Source organism: Poecilia reticulata, chromosome 11 (assembly GCF_904066995.2).
Source record: "Poecilia reticulata chromosome 11, P_reticulata-male-v2, whole genome shotgun sequence".
Lineage (NCBI taxonomy): Eukaryota > Metazoa > Chordata > Actinopteri > Cyprinodontiformes > Poeciliidae > Poecilia > Poecilia reticulata.
This window is the reverse complement of record NC_088840.1, coordinates 6,770,807-6,791,503: the sequence shown is the minus strand read 5'-3', so window position 1 is coordinate 6,791,503 and position 20,697 is coordinate 6,770,807. Positions and strand designations below refer to the sequence as shown.

The 20,697-nt window shown below is 40.2% G+C and overlaps 1 protein-coding gene across 4 annotated transcripts in view; it reads right to left on the bottom strand.

The window, feature by feature from the left end:
* The window catches only part of LOC103472073 (triple functional domain protein), a 79,448-nt gene that overhangs the window by 17,604 nt on the left and 41,147 nt on the right, over window positions 1-20,697 (bottom strand). For all 4 annotated transcript variants that reach the window (XM_081612147.1, XM_008421446.3, XM_081612149.1 and 1 more), the window contains 25 exons: window positions 19,668-19,859; window positions 17,849-17,980; window positions 16,542-16,772; window positions 15,887-16,009; window positions 14,672-14,863; window positions 14,163-14,332; window positions 12,077-12,251; window positions 11,485-11,680; window positions 9,936-10,102; window positions 9,729-9,848; window positions 9,451-9,642; window positions 8,716-8,865; window positions 8,522-8,636; window positions 7,485-7,600; window positions 7,240-7,362; window positions 6,965-7,159; window positions 5,963-6,081; window positions 5,327-5,393; window positions 5,128-5,237; window positions 4,381-4,450; window positions 4,206-4,295; window positions 4,022-4,114; window positions 3,824-3,935; window positions 2,550-2,740; window positions 1,762-1,863 (listed from right to left, as the gene is read on the bottom strand). In XM_081612147.1, coding sequence (XP_081468273.1) covers window positions 1,762-1,863; window positions 2,550-2,740; window positions 3,824-3,935; window positions 4,022-4,114; window positions 4,206-4,295; window positions 4,381-4,450; window positions 5,128-5,237; window positions 5,327-5,393; window positions 5,963-6,081; window positions 6,965-7,159; window positions 7,240-7,362; window positions 7,485-7,600; window positions 8,522-8,636; window positions 8,716-8,865; window positions 9,451-9,642; window positions 9,729-9,848; window positions 9,936-10,102; window positions 11,485-11,680; window positions 12,077-12,251; window positions 14,163-14,332; window positions 14,672-14,863; window positions 15,887-16,009; window positions 16,542-16,772; window positions 17,849-17,980; window positions 19,668-19,859 — 3,543 coding nt within the window. The remainder of the gene's footprint in view (window positions 1-1,761; window positions 1,864-2,549; window positions 2,741-3,823; window positions 3,936-4,021; window positions 4,115-4,205; window positions 4,296-4,380; window positions 4,451-5,127; window positions 5,238-5,326; window positions 5,394-5,962; window positions 6,082-6,964; window positions 7,160-7,239; window positions 7,363-7,484; window positions 7,601-8,521; window positions 8,637-8,715; window positions 8,866-9,450; window positions 9,643-9,728; window positions 9,849-9,935; window positions 10,103-11,484; window positions 11,681-12,076; window positions 12,252-14,162; window positions 14,333-14,671; window positions 14,864-15,886; window positions 16,010-16,541; window positions 16,773-17,848; window positions 17,981-19,667; window positions 19,860-20,697) is intronic.

Genomic DNA, 20,697 nt, shown 5'->3' with positions numbered 1-20,697 from the left:
GAAATTAAAGCTTGAAAAATTTCACTGTGTAATGAATCAATCAGAGTTTCACTTTCTGAAATGAGTGACAAAAAATATTATAGAAATAGCCGCACACTTTGATTAGGTTATCAAGAAAGAAAATGAATCAGTATTTTTTTTACATTTGAATAAAAAAGATAAAACTTTAAATTCTTATTTTGGAAAACCATAATTCTTTCCGCCAAGGATTTTTGTGTTAGTATCCAGGACTGGGAAGCCGTTTAAAGATGTACAACACACTCAGCCAAAGCCGTCCTGTAAACAGTGTAAATGAACTAACGTGCAGGAAGCGTGCAGACTTGTGTGAAGCAGATGAGGGCTGTGTTGTGGGATCGTTTGTACTCACCGTTGCTCCATGTTTGGCTCCCTGACTTAGCTTTGAATTTAAAATATAGAATAAAGAATTTCACTGATTTGGCTTAAGAAAATATACGGGACATTTTTTTTTAATGCGCTCACAAACAAAACAAAAAAGAAATGAAGTCACGTGATAGAAATGCAAAACACGGATATAATCTGCCTTTGACAGAGTACTGATGGCCATTTAAATGTGCAGACAGTAATGAGGAGAGTGTGTGTGTGGGGAGACAATTTACAACGCACATACTGCATGGCTACTCGTCAGTGGTTAGCTCAGTAGTGAATGTGTGTAGCAGAGCTGAGTGTGGGGGGTTTCTGGGCTCATGCTGTTCCAGCGGCGGACGCTAACTTTAATCCATCTGTGAGCTCCACAACAAAAACACACAGAAGATGAATGGAGGGGTGTCAAGGGTTGGGGGGTCCGGATGATTAAAAGATAGTTTTTCTGCTTCAAACAGGGAGACGACGTGTTACTTTGATGAAGTGGCATGAGGGACCGTGGGCGTTCATGAGCTGACGGTGTCACCAGCGTTGGTGGAAGCGATTCAGCCCACATAGAGAGTTAGATGTACAAACATCCACAGAAAACACAGCCCGGGGTTTACAGATGTGTTTGTGGGGTTTTTTTTTTTGAACAGATGGAACAAAGCTGAATCTGACCGGAGGACAAAGACGACAGAGAGAAAGAGGGAAGGAAGGAAGGAAGGAAGGAGGACAGAGGAGGGCTCAAAGAAAACTCTGCAGCTTATAAAACGTTACAAGTTTATGATGGAGAATCAGGGACTAAGAAAAAAATAAAACAAAAGTATGAGGAGGAAATCATATTTTCACACATTGAATAAATTCATAATATTACGAAAATAAAGTTTTTGTAAATAACTTCTCTTTGTTATACTCCAAAAATTTGTAGCATTCCAACTTTTTTCTCATTTTATTTTGAAATTATTCTCGTACGACTATTCTCAAAATGCCATAATTTTCTTTTCGTAATATAATGACGTTATGTCATATTATTACGACTTTTTTCATAATATCACAATTTTATTCTCATAATAGTATGACTTTATTCACGTAACATTATGACTATTATTGATATACAACTTATTTAAACTTTACTCCCATAAATTGTATTTGCGTTTTTCTTAGTATCGCCCTAATACTCTGTCATACAAGTCAAAGAAAGGGGAAAAAGAAGAGAGAAGGAAAGCTACACATTTGGGTTAGACCAATACAGATGATTCAAAATCATGATATATGTACAATCTTAGCCTCTCATTTTTCTCAGTGTAGTTTTTTTAACATCTTCCTCTTACAACTGTATTAGCCAACCCTGGAGAACATGTCAGCAGAAGAAAAAGGAGAAACTTTCTCATTCCTTACCTTGAGAACTATTTTGTTGTCAGAAGTCGGGGTACGTCCCACCCATAAGGCAAACTTACACGGATCTCCTTCGACGTGCTCCGTCACACCCAGCTCAGACGTCTGCATGAAGGAAAGGAAAAAAGAACGCACCAAACGTTTCAGATTGTTCCTAATTTACAAAGTTGGAGATGATTTCACCCTTATCCCAAGAGGAGACAAGAAAAAAAAAAGTTTCCTGGGGTAAAAGGTGGTATTTATTATCCCAAATCTGACACCGGATGTGGGTTTTATTACATCCATGTTCTATAAACTTATTGCTAAAGTTAGCTTTGATTTTGCAGAGAGTTAAAGGGATATTCCACTTTAACTAACATTGATCTGAGTCTTTTTAAAGAACTCCCACCATTACTCTTTACAGGAGTTTGTTTGCAGGCAAAAAAAATATTTATCTGTAAGTTTTCAAGTTAGTGGCTCAAAATAAAAAAAAATAAAAACTATATTTTTATATATATAAATCTATATATAATTTATATATATAGATATAGAGTTCTGGAGCCACCCATTCTCAAAAGTCAGAACATTTTGTAAACTCTCCAGCTGGTCCCAGAGGCTAAAGCTAGCAGTTAAGAGATTGAGATCATACAGGGCATGTACACTCTTAAAAAAACATAACTATTTTCTTTACTTAAACAAAGGTGGTACATATCAACCACCTCTACTTCAAGTGTCGTTTTCCCTTTGATTGTAACCACAGAGATGGAGGGAGAAAAGTTTGAAAGCTCTGTGTGGATCCGTCCTGTACTTACAAACAGCTTGCTCTTGTAGATGTATTTGCTCCTGCCGTTGGAATCCTTCACCTCCTTGCTGAACACCAGAGACATCTCGAAGAGGAAGAGGTGGCGCTCTCGGCCCTTACGGATCAAAGTCTTGGGATCCCAGACCTGGAAGGAGTCCTGGAGGATGAGCTCGCCCTGAGACTCGATGTTCTCATCGAATCCTGGAGGAAAAACGGTAAATTTGAACAGAGAGACTTTTTAAAATCTAATCAGCGTTTTGTCAAAAAACTTTTTTTTTTCATACTTCACTTTCATTCTCAACTTTTTATAATCTCATTGAAAGTTTGATGCATTTATTTTTATTTTGTAATAGATTTGCGCTAACTACGGGTTTTCTTGAGGTGGAACTCATTTCTTTGCAAATAGTTAGGACTACAAATCAGATTAAAGCAGAAACATTGTGAGCAGTATGTTTCAAGTCTTGCCAAATATTCCCTATTTTACACGTTAGTTCTGTAATAAGAAATAAACCTTTGACTAATAAATAACTCTCAGCCTTAATCTCAAGTCTTTTTGAGTTTCTTTGGTTACATTCACACAGAAGGTAAATGCAACCCAAAGGATTTTTTTTTGCCAAAATGTGACCAACATCCAACTTTTTTACAGCAGTCTGAACGGCCAAGTTCCAGTTTTCAGACACTTTCATATATGGCACTAAATTAGATTCATATCCAAATGACTTCAAAGTGTCTGAACGGTCATGTCACATTTTATCTGACTTTTACATCATTGATGTGAGAAATGCGTCATAATTCTGCGCCAGAAGAAGACAAACTGGACATAAACAATGGCTGAATAGTTTCATATAGTTATGAAACTTTGAAAGAAGTCCGTGTCATTGAAGCTAATCGCATCACAAGCTCATCACTCTTATCTCTGACTCCCCGTCCACACAGACTTCCACAAAATGCCGTTGCTATTAGTTGTGTTTTCTTTCTATAAGCTTCCTTCACGTTGCTGTGATTTTGTGATAACACTGTCGGCTCCTGTTGCTGAAAATCGATCCATAAACGGCTCCATATATTATTACTTCCATAAACAACAAGCTGCTGTGTCGTGTTTACATTCTTTTACATTTCATTCCAAAAAGTGTGGATAAAATCTTAGGGAAAAAAAGCCTTCTTTTCACTTTCCTTCAGATATAAAATAGTTTAGCTTTAACAAGTTAGATATTATTGGCCAAGTAACAATTAGCAGGTTTGACCACAGCTAGATCCACAGTCCAACCACAGTGTGGCGCTCACCTTCCAGCATGGAAAGATGCATGGCATCGTTTGCCTTCTTGGGAACGTTGAGCATCACCTCCAGGCCGTCTTTAATCTCTCCTTTCCCTTCTTCGCAACATGTCAGGAGCTCCTAAACAGACAAGCGGACAGGAATCAGCAGAAGCACGATGGAGACCCTTGAATGCAGTGGCTGTGAGATGCGGTGAGATGAGCGACCTTCAGCAGAAGCTGATACTTGGTGATTCTCTGCACTGGCTTGATCAGATAGGAGGAGATGGAGTTGGCCAATCGGTGCCGTTGCTGAATTTCCTGTTGCCGGGCAGAAAAAGTTGGGTAAGTTTTGATCGTACATATCCGATAAAACCTTCCCAGTGTCGCCCTCGCTAGTGGTGCAACTCACGTCAAAGTAGTTCCCAGCATGCTCCAATATGAGCTGTGTGGAGTCGGGTTTGTTCTTGCAGTAGTTCACATACATCTGGAACTTGTCGGCCTTAAAGAGCAGAGAAATGTTACAGATGGATGCGGTGTTCTGTTTAGGGTCTGGTGACATGTTGCCAACACCTGATGATACATACCCATGTGACAAAGCAGTGGCCAACATCTTCTGGAAGCTGCTCATACTTCTCCAACTCTTTGAGAAAGATGCTGGAATAATTTAGGAGTGTGAGATGGAAACGTAAAATAAAAGTAAAAAAACTACTTTATTACATGGAAATAACTGCATAAAAATAGTTTAAACAACTGCTAAAAGTGATATGAAAAACTATGTGCATCCTATTATTAAGTAGTAGCAGGAGTCACATATTGCCGAGGAGCAATTTCTGTCCATTGTTCATTACAAAATTCCTTCAGTTCACTGATGTTTGCAGGCGTTTATTTATACTGAGTTTTATTAGGTCACAACCACAGTAATTAAAATTCTGGACTTTAGTTTTTCAGCTCCTCGTTGTAGATTTTCTGAGTGTCTGTGATTATATTGTAGTTCACGTCATATTTCACACTTTAATACCGTTATAAACAAAAATTCATGTCGCACTACGTTCCGTTGGGCACAAATTAAATCCCAGAATAATTATTGCATAACCAGCATGCTTAACATTGTCCAAAAAAGCACACAGCTGTGTATTATAAACAGGAAAAAAAGTTATTACTGAGAAAGGAACAGGTTAATAAAATATCTTTTCTTCTTCCTGCTCCATTTGCACATGTGCATGACGTGTCGTAAGAGAACGAGTTTATGAATAAATAATGAAATTTGTTAATGACCTGATTGACTGATTAAACTAAACAATGCTCAGTGCCTTTAAATGGGCGTGTCTTACTTATGGTGGAATTCGTAGAGGTCCTGCATGTTCCCAAAAATTATGTGCTCCTTGTTGATGATTCCTGGGGGAATCTCCTCCACGCCGCTGGTCATCTCCCACAAGTACGTCTGCATGAAGAGCAGAGAGGAAATGCCACAGTTACTGAATTTTCCAGATGTTTCCACAAGTTTGGTGCGAGTCTCGGAGGTTTTCTTACGTCCATGCATTCCCGCAGGTCTCGCACGTACGTTTTCTCCGTCTGAATCAGCTCGGCCATGATGAACCTAGACACACACACACACGCAAAACACACACACACAAGTTGGCAGCTTGTCATACTGTCCTCATTCAAGCGGTGAATAATCAATAGCTCCTTTTGAGCTTGTCAGCGTCGTCCATTTACTGCAGTGAATAATGAAAGCCTTATGGGGCCATTAAACTCAGTCATAAACCTGCCAGGAGTGACATAAATTATGCTGCTGATTTGTGGCACGAGGCTGAAGTGGCACAGTCCCCCTCAACCCGGAGCAGCAGAGAGAAGTCGAACAGACGGAGAAGGATGTTTAAAGTCCATCATGCCTTCACATTTACATTAAACTCCCTTATTCAGTGTTGACAAGAACAATGACGGATCAGTTTGGAGCTCGTCCTCTGGAAACAGCACCAGGCTTCTCGTTCGCCTAATTCAATTAACTCGGCAGTAAATCTTTGGTTTTCTGAAGGGAAAGTGCTGACTTGCTATCGTTTCCTTATTATGTAAAGTAAACGCAGTCCTGACAGCATTCATGAAGCAGGCTGCTTTAAATCTGCTGACGCTCCGAACGGCGTGGCAAACAGGAAGCGGCTCACGTACTCCTTCCTGCGCGCCGACTTGCGTTTCTCCTCGTTCGGCTCGTGCGCGGCGGCGTCCCTGAGTTTGACCTCTGACCCCGGAGGAGTGGCCGGGATAATGTCCAGCTGAAGGTCCTTGCTCTAGAAAAGAGGGACACTCAAAGATTAGAGGGCGTACTGAGGCATCATGGGAGTGAAGTAGGTTTTAACTGGGGATCGGTGATATGGGGTGATAATAAAATCTGACTTGTTTTCATGCCAGATCAGATTTTGTTTTTTCTTGCATATTTTCTAAATAATTACAAATGAAAAAAATAATTTTGAAAAGTGGCTTTTACTCCCTTCTGTGAGTTTACAACCAAATATTAGGACCAGGCAATGAGAATTTAGTTTAATTATTAGAATATAGTGATAATATTAAAATAATTAAAAAAAAATAGAATTTTACCAGAAGAAAGTTTTAAAATTACAAGAAATTTATTTTAATGAGGATAAAAGAGTTGATAGATAATTTTCTTGTTATTTTTTGATCAAACTAACTTACTTTATTGTCATTGCAGAAAGACACAACATTGAATTTAGCAACAAAATGTCATTGCCTGGCTGCTGGAGCGCACAAAAAATAAATCTGACTTGTAAATCTGACTTTAAATACATCTAGATATTTAAAGTTGTTACTGGGGGAAGAAAGAAAAAATATTAGGACCTTTTTCTCGTATTATTTAGACTGTATTGATGCAATATCATAGCTTTCTCACAGAAAAGGAAAACAAAGAAATGACCCTTATAATTTGTTGTAGAGTTGACCTGAATTGAAAGTTTAAACAAACAGAAGCTGCTAGTCAAACAAGATGGCTGCCCTGGGCGTCGTGACATCATTCTGAACTATGGAAACCCAAGGAGTGAAATGGTGAAAAAACAAATCCAGATTTTGACAAATTAAATCTTCAAACGCCAAAAATCTGACTAATGGCTCAAACAGATTCATCGTCCAGCCCTGATTTTAAGCATCGATCACCCATACCGCCTTGTTGGAGTCTGACGGGATGCCCAGGGCTTTCTCCAGGCTGCTGCGGTACTTGTCCATGCGCAGGGAGAAATCTCTGTAGCGTTTGTCCACGGCCGTCACCCACTTCTTAATCTCCGCCGCGTGGCTGTGGCCTTTCTCGCAGAATCCGTCGGCCAGCTGGATTAGCAGCTTCACGCGCTCCTTGGTTTGCTTTGGAAGGAGAGCAGAGTGAGTTTAATATTCAAATCTGCAGAAGACGACATTAAATCTGTGTTGTTGCGACCTCTGACCCTGGCTGTGATGTGGAAGTCCTCGTGCTCCTTCAGGAGTTCCTGCGTGTGATGGATGCTGGAGCCAGTGGATGTGTGTGTAGACAGGTAAAACTCCCCGGTGTCATGAATCCACTCCAAAGCCTAGACACACACACACATTTGTTTGACACTGTTGCGTGTCAGTGTGTGTCTTCTCCCTCTGAATAAACCACAGCGTTCCCGTCAGGCTTCCATGTTTCTGTCTCTGGATGTGTTTGCTGTACCTGCTTGGCGCTGCGTTCAAACACCACGTACTGCTGACACTGGTCCAGCCGCCGCTTCCTCATGGTCCAGAAATGCAGAACTCTGTTTTCTCGCTGCAGCAGCTCGTTCAGGATGTCTGAACACAAAACAAACAGGAAGGATTTCAGTGGAGACATTTTACTCTGCAACAGCCGAGTGTTAAATCAGAAAGATTTTAGAAGTAGCGTAAATTATTTCACGTTTTATATACGTATCCACATGTGAATAATACGTAAATCAATTGCATTCATTTTTCCAGTTCTTCCACTTACGAACCCTGAGTCTTCATGAATAATTAACTTAACAAATCTCTCTTTGATTGTTTTGCAGCACAACCAGTTTAAAAAATGTAATCTTGCTCATCTATACCAGGTGTCAATTATACATTTTTGTATTAATAATTGAACTGGCTTTCTGTTTAGGCTGACTAAGACATCTTTGTATTCAAGTATACACCAAAATAAATAAATAACTTCTAACGCTGCATCTAAAAAGCCAGCCAATGTGACCTACATATGTCTTTTTCACAACAGTCTGAACAACTAGATGACTATCTTTTCACCCTAAAAAAAAATCTGAATTGTGCTCCTTCTGCTGTTCACTGAGCCGCATCACATCACAATGCCACCACTACTGGCTCCAACTTCGCATCCAAACTGATTTTTCTATAGAAGTCGATGCTCCAGATGAGGCCATCGCTGTTAGTTGTGTTTTCCTTTTATCATCTTCCTTTGTCTTGTTATGATCTTGTGATGATACTGTCAGCTGCCAATGCTGAATAAACTTTAAAATCGTGGTATCCACTATTATTTGTATAAACTGTCCGCTGCTGTGTGACGATGTTCTGAGTCACTGTGGGGATGTAAATCGTTCACACACAAGTCTAAATTCGGTCACAACATTTAATAGTATGAACGACCAGGCAAAAAAAAAAAAATACATGAAACTGGATTTGAGCATCAAAACCTGCTGTGTGAATGCAGCCTCAGCTCCCTTCAGTAAATTATCCATCACTTACTTTTAACCTGTTGTTCCGGCGCCTTGACGTGGCTCAGCATCCCCGGCATGTTGACGCTGTTTCTGTGCATGTACTTCAGGAAGACGTCCGCGTTTCTTCTGGCCAGAGTGCAAGCCTGGCAGAAACGCACAACGTCAGAGCAGAAGTGTGACCAAAGGCTTGATTTGGTTTCATTTTCACAGGACATGTCGTACCTTGAGGAACGCCTCCTTCTGTTCCAGGTGCTTGCTGATCATGGGGGTCACATGGTCCGTCTCACAGTTGGGTCCCAGTTTGTCAGCTCCTCCGCACCAGTCCTCCTCCCTCTTGTACTCCTGCTCCAGGCTCTCCAGCACGCTGCACACCTGAACACAAAGTCAGTCAGAGACACACAGCAGTGCTTTAAATGGACAGAAACAACAGCTGGACTTCATGTTTTAACATCTTATTTATAGTTTTACAGTATTAGTTTTTTTATTTTATAGGATACTGTCTTGTAGGTACAATGCAGGACTACAAAAGTAAAAAAAAATTAGGAAAAAAGAAAGATGAAGAGAAAAACAAGAGAAAGAAATAGAAAGAGACAGAAAGACAGATAAACCAGAAAAGAAAAAGAGGAAGAGACAAAGAGAAAAAAAAGCAAAAAAGAGAATGAAAGAAAGAAAGAACAAAAGAAAGAAAAATACAAGACAGAAAGAAAAACCCAGTCAGGTTATTCATCAATAAAAAAACCCCCCAGAAACTTGATGTTTATTGTCTTTAACCATCAAAGTCATAAAACATTTTTGTGTCAACTTTTCCCCCTGCAGCGTTGTTGATCTTATTTCTCCTACTAACATACATGACAAATCCTGCTTGTCCTATCAAAAAAATAACTAACAATTTCCTCTTAGTAGAAAGACAAATAAAGAAAGAAGTAATAAAGAAAGAAGTGTGACTGGGTCTTCTACCTGTTCAGACGTTTTATAGAAAGCCACGGAGGCGTTGACCAGCTTCAGTCGGTCCTCCATCTTCAGCATGAGCTGCTGCCAGTGGGAAGCCACGTTCTCTGCACAGTCTCTGATCAGGTCCATGTCGTAGTGGTTGGCCTGCAGCAGAGCCTCCGCCTTCTGCTGGACCTGCAGGGCGCTCTGGTGGGTCTTCTGCAGAGGGACAAGACGAAAAGAAGAGGCTTCAGTCAAAGCTGAGCAGAAAACTGGAATAATGGGAAAATCCAGCACGGCTTTACCTCAATGGCGTGCTGGAACTGTTCGTGTTCCCGCTGCAGTTGCTCCGCCTCCTGCAGGGAGCTGGCCGTGATTAGACCGGCGTTAAGCATCGATTCACCGTTTCGGATCCAGCCCAGAACCTGAGGCGGCAAAAACAAAGCTTAAGCCTTCATTTGCATCTCTTTAAAACTCTGCCGGCATGACGCAGCCATGTGTGTGAGTCCGACCTGCTTGACTTCAGCCTGCAGGTGCCTCAGCTGGACGCACTGCTCCAGGTGCCGGCGGTGCTGCTCTGCTGCCAGGTCCAGCTCCCGCTGCTTCTCATGGAGGAACTCCAGCAAGTCCTGAACCCGCGTGGCCATGTCCACATCGCGATCGCACAGTAACTCCACGCCTGCACAGAGACGGGACAATCGCATTACCCTCCAATGGACATGAGAAGACCTGACTACCAGGTCACACTTGTAAAACTTGTAAAAAATGCTTGAAAGTATTTGGCATGTAACACTACTCAGGATAAAAACCTACAATGTACTTAAAACTCTGATCTAAGAAGGTCTGAAGATCAGAGAAGCTTTAAACTTGCTCTTTTTTTACAACAGTTTTGAAAAAATAAAATTGCTTCTGTTTTCAAACCAAGTCTTGCTATACCAAGTGAAAAGTTGTAGAAAATCAAAGAATAAGGAAATTATCTGAATAGAATCAACATGAAAAAAAGTATTTTTCAGAAATTTACATCTGCAAACCTGAAAATGTTCAAAATTACTAATATTCTGTTTATATATTTTCTGTGTTCACTGCATGTTGCATAATGCAGCCTCTCCTTGCGTGCGTTCACACAGCACCTATTAGCATTTAGGTTCACAGGTGAGTTATTATGGTTGGTGAGTGGGAGCCTCTCATCACCAACTCTGAGTGACTCTGACCCAGGACACCTACACAAGAAAACTAATGGAGCCAACACAGAAATCAGCAGCAACACGGAGCTGAACATGAGCTGCAGCCTGATGTGGTGAGCAAACACTCAAACACACAATGTGGGGCAGCAAATAAATGAGAAGGGAAAAAAACAAAAAACAAAAAACTTTACAGACACGTTTCAATGTAATGTGTGCAAAACCCTGTTCCCAGCTCCCTGCTGGAGGGCAAAAACCGATTCACAGAAAATGATGCGCTAAAGAAAAAGGGACGTAGTGCTTAGCTACTAATTGTCAACACAATGACAACCAGATAACAAGGTCCAATGATGTCACATTTCACAGGTCAGGAAAAGTGTTAATTAAAACAAATACAGAGGGAGAGGGAAGAAGATCAGATATGCTAGCTTGACTTTGACAACTTATCATGCAGATGTGCTACAGAATTTGGTTTGTTTCTGTTTAGTTAAAAAAATAAGCTGACTCACATACCAACTCTGGCAGATCATCAGTAGAGCTGATGTTTACATGAGCTAATCAGCCACAGCTGTGTTGAGACGATCACTTATTAAGAATCACAAAATAAATATCAAGCCTGAAGACGTGATACTGTAATGGACTAAATGGTCTGTTTGTTGTGTGGGAAATGTTTGTGGGTTTTTCTTGTTGAATCTTGATGCACTAATGGAGCTGTTGTAAATCAGTTGCCGTGGCAACAGGTCTGTGTAGTGTAGAAAGCGGAAAAAAATAAAAATAGTTTTTCTGCATTATTCTCCCTTTCCTGTGGCGCGCGCAACGTGTCTATAATCTATCAAAGACCTGAGGTTCTTCACAGGTGTGAATGCAGGCGGGAGCTCACCAGACGCCTGAACTTCGTTGACGTACTGCAGCAGCTCCTGCCCCTGGTGGATGACGTCAAACGTCAGGTTGTTCATGGTCAGGGCCTTGTCGGCGTGGTGCTGGAGCCGCTGCTCGGCCAGCGTCAAGTCCTCCGTGTCAAAGTCGCTCTTCTGACCCGTCAGCTCCTCATTCCACGACTCCAAGTCTGAGATGATCTGACGAAGGATTACGAAAGAGTTTTAAGACACTACGAAAGAAGAAATCTTATTTCAATAAGAAATAAGATTGCAATAGCAAGTTTACAACGTTGTTTTTTTAATCTTGAATTAAAAATGTTTACATTTTTGTACAGTTTTAGCTGTCGTTCTTTCACCAAATGGCATTTTTTGTCTGTATGCGCCGATTAATGATTAAATCGCTAAATTAGATGATGACTTTTTCAATAATCGATTAATCACAATTAATCATTTCAGGCAAGCTGATAAGTCTTGGGATTTTAACTGTTAACTCCAAACAGTACAATGCTCCCTTGTGACATCAAAAAATCTATCTCCAACCTTTTAAAAACATATATTATTATTCACAGCACAGTTTCGCAATGCCTCCCTCACATCAATGGCGTCTCTCTCGAAGATGCGCAGCTGGAGGAAGAGATCCAGCTTGATCTTCCTCTCCTGGAAGAGCTCCTCCATCTGAGCCTGGGCCTCGTCCAGCTGCTGGAGGACGCTCTCGATGTGGTTGATGGAGCTGTTGTGGGGCGTCTTGTTGCTGGAGATGGCAGAGTCCCTGGAAGAAAAAACATTCGCAATTAAGCCATAATCTGCAGAGTGCAGCTCTAAGGAGCTATAAAAGATCCTGCAGGGCATCATGCCAGTCAGGGCAAGCTGCTCTGGAAAGTGCTGTGCTGGTATAAAATGCTGCGGCAGTGCTAGCATGGAAAAGAAGCGATAAAAAAAAAAAAAAAAGTCTGAAGCTATCGCTAATTTGCTAATCGGCTGTTTACTTGAAATATAAATCCACAAGTGGCTTCACAAAAAGGCTAATTATGATGAGGTAGTGTTGGTGGAGAACATGTTGTGCACTCCAACAGCTCAGTCCTACACGAAGAAGGTGTGTGAAGCTACAGTTGCCTCTCGGAGAGAGAGAGAGAGAGCGGCGCACAATTAGACACGTTTATAAAAGTGGTCTTATGTAAGAACCCGCTACGGAGCCAAGTCGCCAGGGAAAGGGTGGCGAGCACAAAGAGAAAAGAGGGAGTGAGGAGAGGCACTGGAACATCCTCTGCATAAAAATAAAGCTGGACAGTCACATCCACCTCTCTCACACCGCCTCTCATCATCGCCGCTTGCCGTTTTTGGGCTTAATGTGCTTCATTAACGTCTTCTAGGGAGATTTCTCTTAGCGTATATTTAGCTTTGTTGAGTGTTGACACGTTTATTTCAAATTGTAAATCCAGTCCTGCCTGAATAAGAGCTACAATGAAGACGACAAGCATCAAAGACGACTGTTTGTTGTACTCTGGTTTACTCAGGTAAACAGTGTCTAAACTTTGTAGCCGAGGACAGTTTTGGACTCAGACCTGAACCTTCAGAGACACATAAAGACAGTTATAAAGTTGGGCTTTTATCACCTCAACAGAAGAATATTTCCAAGATTAAAGGACTAATATCTAGATGTAGATGACATAGTGCACTTTGAACTGCCTACTCGCTGAAATTTGCTACACAAATAACTTTGACCTGACTTAGCAAGTTATTAAAACCACATGATATTATTACTGTTGAATATTACATTTATAATATTGCTTACATTTAAACCATGTTTTTCCTCACTTGCCTATTTTTTTTCCATTATCACATTGTTAAAAATGACCTTCAGGGAGCTTCAGTATCTATAAATATGTTATCAAGTGTAGGAAAAATCCAATGAACTAGTTGAACATAAAAACATGCAGAGTAAATTATAACAACCTGCCAGATATTGTGCTAAAGAAGTCCTATGCAACCACAATTTTGCACATTGTGCTATTCTACTAAACATAAATATAGAGCTAGAATCAAAGGGTTTAGCTTAATGCACGTTGAAATGTTTAAATGGCCCAGTCACAGTCTTGACCTACTCAAACTGAGAAGAATCTGTGGTAAGAATTAAAACGTGATGCTTACAGAAGCTCTTCATCTAATGTGACTCAGCTTGAATTATTTCATAAAGAAGAAATGCTAAGTCTCTTAATGTGAAAAGAAGAAATATTAAGTCTCTAGATGTCAAAAGGTGCAAGAAACTTGAAAAGACTTGAAAGTGTGCATGGGGCAAAAAGTGATACTACTTAGTATGGTTTAAGAAGGACTGAATGTAAAAACCGGGTAAATATATTTTTTGTCAAATATTTTGAAAACCAAAAGTCAATAACCAAACTCTGAATAAAAAGCCTTCAATTATGTAGTTGCAATGTGACAAAATGTAAAAAAGGTGTGGGAAATATAAAATAACTGTCCTCTCATCACTTTGACAGTACACTTACGGTTCTCCTTTCCGACTCTACAAGTATAGAAAGAAAGGCATCAAAATGTGTCATAAATAGGTAAACATGAAAGAGAGTCATTACACAGACTTTGCCTCAGAGTACAGGTAGGTAGAGAGAAACTGGGGGGAAAAACATAATGAAAAATCTCAAGTATTTGGACCGCCTGTCTGCACCTGAGCTGCTGGATGAGGTCCTCGCCCTCCTTGATGACGTTGACGGTGACCTGCAGCGTGGTCTGCTGCTGCTGGCCGAAGCGCTTGATCAGATCCTGGACGGCCTCCACGGACTCGGCGTAGACGTCGTCCAGCAGCTCCTTCTGCAGTTCCTCCAGCCACGTCCACAGCTGGAGACGGAGGCAGACGTCAGTCTAGGCAGCAGCTTTTGTCTCATTACAAACGATCCTGTGTTTGGTTTTTAACATCTGTGTAACTGCACAGTAAATTATAGTATTTATGAACGTAAAGCAGGATTATTGATACATAAAACCGACCCTACAGACATACTGTACCTACGCTACAGTATTTATTTATATTTCTCTGACTAATTGGACTGAACATGTAATGTACTCCACGCTTCATTTCAACAGGTAATTTTGTTCCCTCCCTCAGAGAGCTCTCATCTCATCGGTACAAGCACACAACCCACCATCCACTTCAGCGCTGTGTCACCGACCCCTACCCACCTCTTTGACGTGCGTGTGGAAGGCGACAGACATGTCCAGCAAGACTTTGCGCTGCTCCACGCGGCGGACAAAGTCTTGGATCCTGTCTTCAAGCTGGTGGGCGGCCTGGTAGATCTCCTCAGGATCGCACTCTCCCGTCTGGGCCAGCTGCTCGGCCGCCTCCAGGAGCTTATCCGCATTGGTGTAAGTGTTCTACGGAGAGACAGAGACGGAGAGAGGTGGGCTTCAACAAGGGGGCAGCGTGAAGCGAGCGAAACGTCTGTTATGAAAGAGACGGAGGCACCGAGGAGCAAAGTGAAAAACAGGATATGCAGATGATGATGATGATGATGAAGTGAAGAGGAAGAGAGAGAGATGTTGAGACAACAAACAGAAACAGGAGGCAGAGAATCAAGAGGTTAATTTTACAGAAGATTTTTTTATTAAATTCATTGAGATTTTAAATCCAAAGAAAGTAATTAAACTCTTTAGATTTTTGTTTTAATAAAACCAATACCTAGATTAATAACTGAGTTATTTCCTTCAAGTGTTTTGAGGCATTTTAACTGTGAGATGTCATGATATGTAGATTTTTACCTCTAGTTTTAATATGGTTTGCTTTTTTTTTTTTTTTTTTAGACATAAAGCAAATCACAAGTTAAAATATTTCTCAAAGTAATATGGTAGAAAGTTTTTATCAGGTGGTTCAAAAATCTAAACTCTGTCTTAAGGCGTTCAGGTTTAAATTTAAGGTCTTATAGTTAAATGTTGTAAATTTAAAAAATGTTTTTAGAAAAATGTAACATGTTGTGCTTATGTCAGAAAGTTCAATTTAGTTCAGTTCTTAGATTTTGTAGATTTTAGCATCTATGTGAATAACTTTACCAATACAGAGGTCTATTCTGGGAGCATAAAACTGGAGAAATATACTGAAATTACTGAAAAAAACTTTTAGGGTACTGTAATTGTTAATAAACCTTAAAATTTGAGTTCATTAAAGTTATTTATTCACATTACTTGCATTTATTTTCATCTCTCCAGCTGATGTCGGAATTTCTATTTAATTTTATGCCAACCAAATGTAGAAAAACTCACAGAAGCCTGCTTTTGGTTCCATTTTATTTCTAAAATAAAAGCAACATGAACAGTTGTGTAATATTTCTGGCTTGCAGATGTTTAAGGTGAGCAGTTAGTGTTGCAGAGAGTCTCTGTGTTAGTTACAATCCAGACACAGACCTGAGCCACTTCCTCGAAGTCCTCGTGGCGTTTCTGCAGCGCTCGGGCTCGGTGGAGGGACTTTCCCACGCCCGTGTGTTTGCTGAGGAAGGCCTCGCCGTGGTTTTCTATCCAGTCCAAAACCTGGGAGGAAACAAACACACCAGATTCACCCTGGAGCCGGGAGCGACTGAACAAGAGGCGACCACCAGGGGGCGCGCTGTGAAAGCAGAGCTGCAGAGTGTTGGAACTGTTAAGATGCTAAGTTAAGTCGTGTTCTGTGAAAAAAAACAAAAACAAACTCTGAGCCTTGCTCCCGTCCTGCATTCAGTCACGATGTGAATGGAGGAAAACCATCTGCACGGACATATGACCCAGTTCGGTTACCGCAGCAACAGTTACCATGTCAACACACTCGGAAGCAGCCATGGGGTTTGTTTCTTTCTTTTTTTTTTTTTTTTTTTTTTTTTTGTCAGGCAGAAACTGTATTATCATATTTGGACTCTGTGATAAAGGCGTGCTCCCGACTGCAGCTGCAGATTCCAAATTTAAATTCTTCCACTCACTGAATTGCCTTACAATCCTTTTGTGAAATGTATTAAAATAAAAAAAGAGAAGAAGAAGAAGGATGATGATGCTCCGAATGCATCATCCTGCGTGTTTCGGCGCGTTGTACCTGCTGGACGTCCTGCTGAAAGACGCACAGCTGCAGGCGCTGGTGCAGGCGCACTTTGCGGTGCTGCCAGATGTTTTCCAGCTGCCTCTGGTGGTGCAGCACCTCGTGGATGATGTCCAGGACGTGGTGCACGGCCTTGGAGTAGTTGGCCGAAGCCGTTAGCGAATCGGCGCTGCCCGGGGTCAGAGGTCGCTGCAGCTTGTCTAGCAGGGCTTTCCCGTCCTGGCTCACCTGAACAAATGTTCACATATTCTTACTCATAAGGAGAAGACCGCTAAAAATCCACAACCGGAATAAAACCATTTTGATGGACATATTTATTACATATTTTTAGAATTATTTACTTATCTTAAGATTTACTGAATAAAGTAGTTCTGCAAGTAAATACTTCACATGTCAATATCTTTAGGGCATCACTGTGTAAACAGGAAAACAATTCATGTCCCTTTAACTTTTCCCAGATCCACTAAATTAGCTTCATTATTATGATCAACTCTCCCTGATGAGCAAAAGCGTCCCCACAGCATAATGCTGCCAATACTATACTTTGATGTGAGGACGGATGAAGATTTAATCTTTTCTAATTCGTAACTCGTTGACTTCTGAAGACAATTTGTCACACCAGATTTTGCTGAATACAAATTAACATTTTTATTAGTAATTTGCTTTTAGTTATCTACAATTTGGAGGAAAAAAACCACTGGAAAATACATTTTCTGAGCTCTACAATCATAACAAGAGCCACATTGGGCTCAATTGAACATTTTATAAATATTCAATTAGTTTAGTTCAGGTTCTTGTGTTTCATCCTAAAAACAGAATAAAAAAACAAACAAACCTGAAAGAAAAAAGTTCTGGATGTTTGGAATGGAATAATATGTTTATTTATAGGTTTCATTCTCTTCCTAATGGAGAACATTTCCACATGCAACAGCTGTGTTTCTTAAAATCGGTCTCAATTAAAAGTCAAACTCAGTCCCGTACTCACACCCGTCTTTGGTAAACAGGCAGCTATGATGTTTGAAGGTAAACAAATGCTGCGGACCGACATCCATCAACAAATCATTGTGACTTTTCCTGCCTTGCATGAGCCAAGCTCCAACATCAGAGAACGTTTTAAAAAATGAAACCTGGCAGAAATAGCCACCAGCACTTTTTCCAAGCGGGGCGTCACATTTACGTGGAACTAATTAATACCAGAATTTGTTTCCGAGTACGACTGAGGCAAACTTCAAGGGGGATACTATGTAGCATCAGCTGAGTGAACAGTGTGGCTTCAGGCACATTTCTGCAGCACAGTGTTTTACCTCAGAGTAGGCAGCTGTGATGTGCTCATACAGGCCTTGGTGGTGGTGAATTGCGTCTTCCAGGTCCTGCAACTCGGAGGGCAAGTCCACCTCGCCACATGCCTTGCACCACGAGTCCACATTACTCATGTACTGAAGCAAGAACACAAACACACACCGAGTCAGGCTAACAGGAGCTGCACTTTAGGAAGACTGGAAGTACAGAAGACGCAGCTTGTTTCTATTGTTACTAAGTTGAAACACGTACAAGTTTTAAGAGAGTTATTAGTGTAAGGTGGTTTCCTGCATGGACACATTTATATAGGCTGACATCATAGACAGAGGTTTTTAATGAAAGCAAGCTAAAACTGAATACATCTCCACATATGCAGAAGTTGAACTGGCCTGCATCGGATTAAGTTTTCAATAGGTGTGATTTTCTTGTGGATAAAAATAATTCAGAGTCAGAACATTGTAGTATCGGTTTAGCACCAAGACATAAAGATTAAGAGAGCTGTGGTTTGAAAGTGGGACTTAAACGATTAATCGGAATAATCATGATTAATCGATTATTGACATAATCGTCAACTAATTTAGTAGTCGATTAACCGCTAACTGGAGCATACATACTCATAAAAAAAATGTCTCACTCAGAGTAGTAATTAAGACAAAACTGTAGAAAAAAACTCCTCAAGAGCCATAGTTTTTTTCCTGATCAAAATCAAATTTTGTATAAAAGAAAAATTCCTATTAAGCATCTTTTGCGATCAAACTATTAATTGATTAATCCAAGATATAATCAATACATCAGCTTTACACTGATGTCCAGTGTATGACTTTACGCTGTAAAGTGTAAGTCAGTGTAAAGCTGACTTACAGCTTTACACTGGACTCATGTTAAAAGTTTTTATAATTGCTGTAAATGCATCCTGAAATACAAATGATCAAAGGTACAAAAAAGGAATGCAGTTATTGCATTTTAGGCAATAAAATGTTGATTTTCTTATTGAAAAAAACGTCTTTGTTTATTAGCATCTTATGTATTTCTGATATAGTATAAAACAAAGCTTAAGTAGTTAAATGAAAAATCTGCAGAATGTGAATTTTTTAAAATCAAATTAATCGTCAGAATTGATTACTAAAATAATTGTGAGCTGCGTTACCTGCAGTCACTCTAGGATTTTTTTCATGCGTTTTAGAGAAGATTTCACTCCAGGCTGCACCAACTAAGCAGAACAGACGAATAAGCACAGCTATCTTGACTTTATTTTCCTTATTTTTAATAAAAGCTATTAAAAATAAATTTCGCTTTGCAGAATTGGGGGTAAGTAAAGCCGTCTTCTGTTCAAATGCGCCCGTTAAATAAGTAAAAACATCAGCTGGGTGCAACAAAACAGCCCATCAGCGCGAGTTGGATAATGTTACCAAGATGGAAAAATAAATAAGAAATGAAAACATTTGCAACAGCTTACGCATCTAAAATCCTTTTGAAATGAGCATTTCTGAAAGTAGCAGCAGATTTATGAGTGCGAGTTCAGCGGGCAGATGGTTCCTAATGCAGAGCTTTTACAGCACCGGTCAGACCCTGTTTGTCACAGTCTGTAACCGGAGAATAAACAGCATGCTCATTTGCTTCGGTTACATGAACAGATCAATACTGAGGTCGTGTTCTGTGCGCTGAGCGGCAGCCAGTTTGGTTATAGAAAGCGACTGGGAAAAGGGTTTGTTACTGGACGCTTATATTCATTTAATGAAAAAATAAATGAAACTAAAACCAAAATAAATAAATACATACACAATCAGACAAAATCTAAAGCAAGAACAGGTCAGACAGACTCACCTGGTCGCACTTCTTATGGAAGCTGGCTGACATTTCTAGTAGCGTGCTGCGTTCATCGAGTGCTGCGGCGAACGCTTTCCACTCCTGCTCCAGCTGACCTGATATCTGCTTGATCTGCTGGGAGGCGTAGTGACCGGACTCCAGCAGCCGGCTGCCCACCGACACGATGCGATTGATGTTAACGTACACGTTCTGTGGAGAGCGGCGGGAGAGAGGAAAGGCAAAACGTTAAAGAGGAATCTAAAATTAAAGGAAAAACTTTTAGTTGCTGTCAATAGCTGTGTTTCCGTTCACCATGTAATTGTGCAAACTGGAAGAACGAAAATAAATTTGCTTAATGGAATGGAAACGCAAAAATTTTGAAAAAAACAAAACTTGTTTTTTGCTAAAAGGTTTTCGCGCTAGGATGAGGTGGTTTTTCTGTCACATCGAAATTAGTGTATTTTGATCAACAGCTGGCACCCCATGATCAACAACCGGCTGTTACTACTGTCAGAAACCACAAAGATGACAGGAAGTGGCAAAAAGAGGATGATGTGGCATGTTTTTTATTTTATGGCCTAAAAGATAGAGAACCAAACTTCAAAATTTAAATACAATTTACCTCTCCAAAGAAGTACTTAGAAATCGTTTCATTACTGATCATAATAATTGCTCAATTTTTAAATAGGAAACAGGAACAATAGATCTATGAATGCAACAAAAACAAAATATTTTGGAATAACTTAAAAACGGAGATCAAACTGAAAATTACACTTCCTGAATACATTTTTAGAGATGTGATAACAGTATAATTGAAAAACAGTTTTAATTTAAACCAGTTTTGTCTTTGATGTTTTTATTTCTAACTATGTGCTGTCTACAGATTTGCACAATTGTGAATTACCGTGCCCGTTTGTACATGTTTTGGTATGTTTTAAAAAAAAGTTTTTTCTTGTGTGTTTCTTCTACGTTAATGGAATACCAACAGAGTGTTAACACACATTTGTAATGAAAAAGCAGCTACCATGTTGTTTTCTTTGGGAATTTC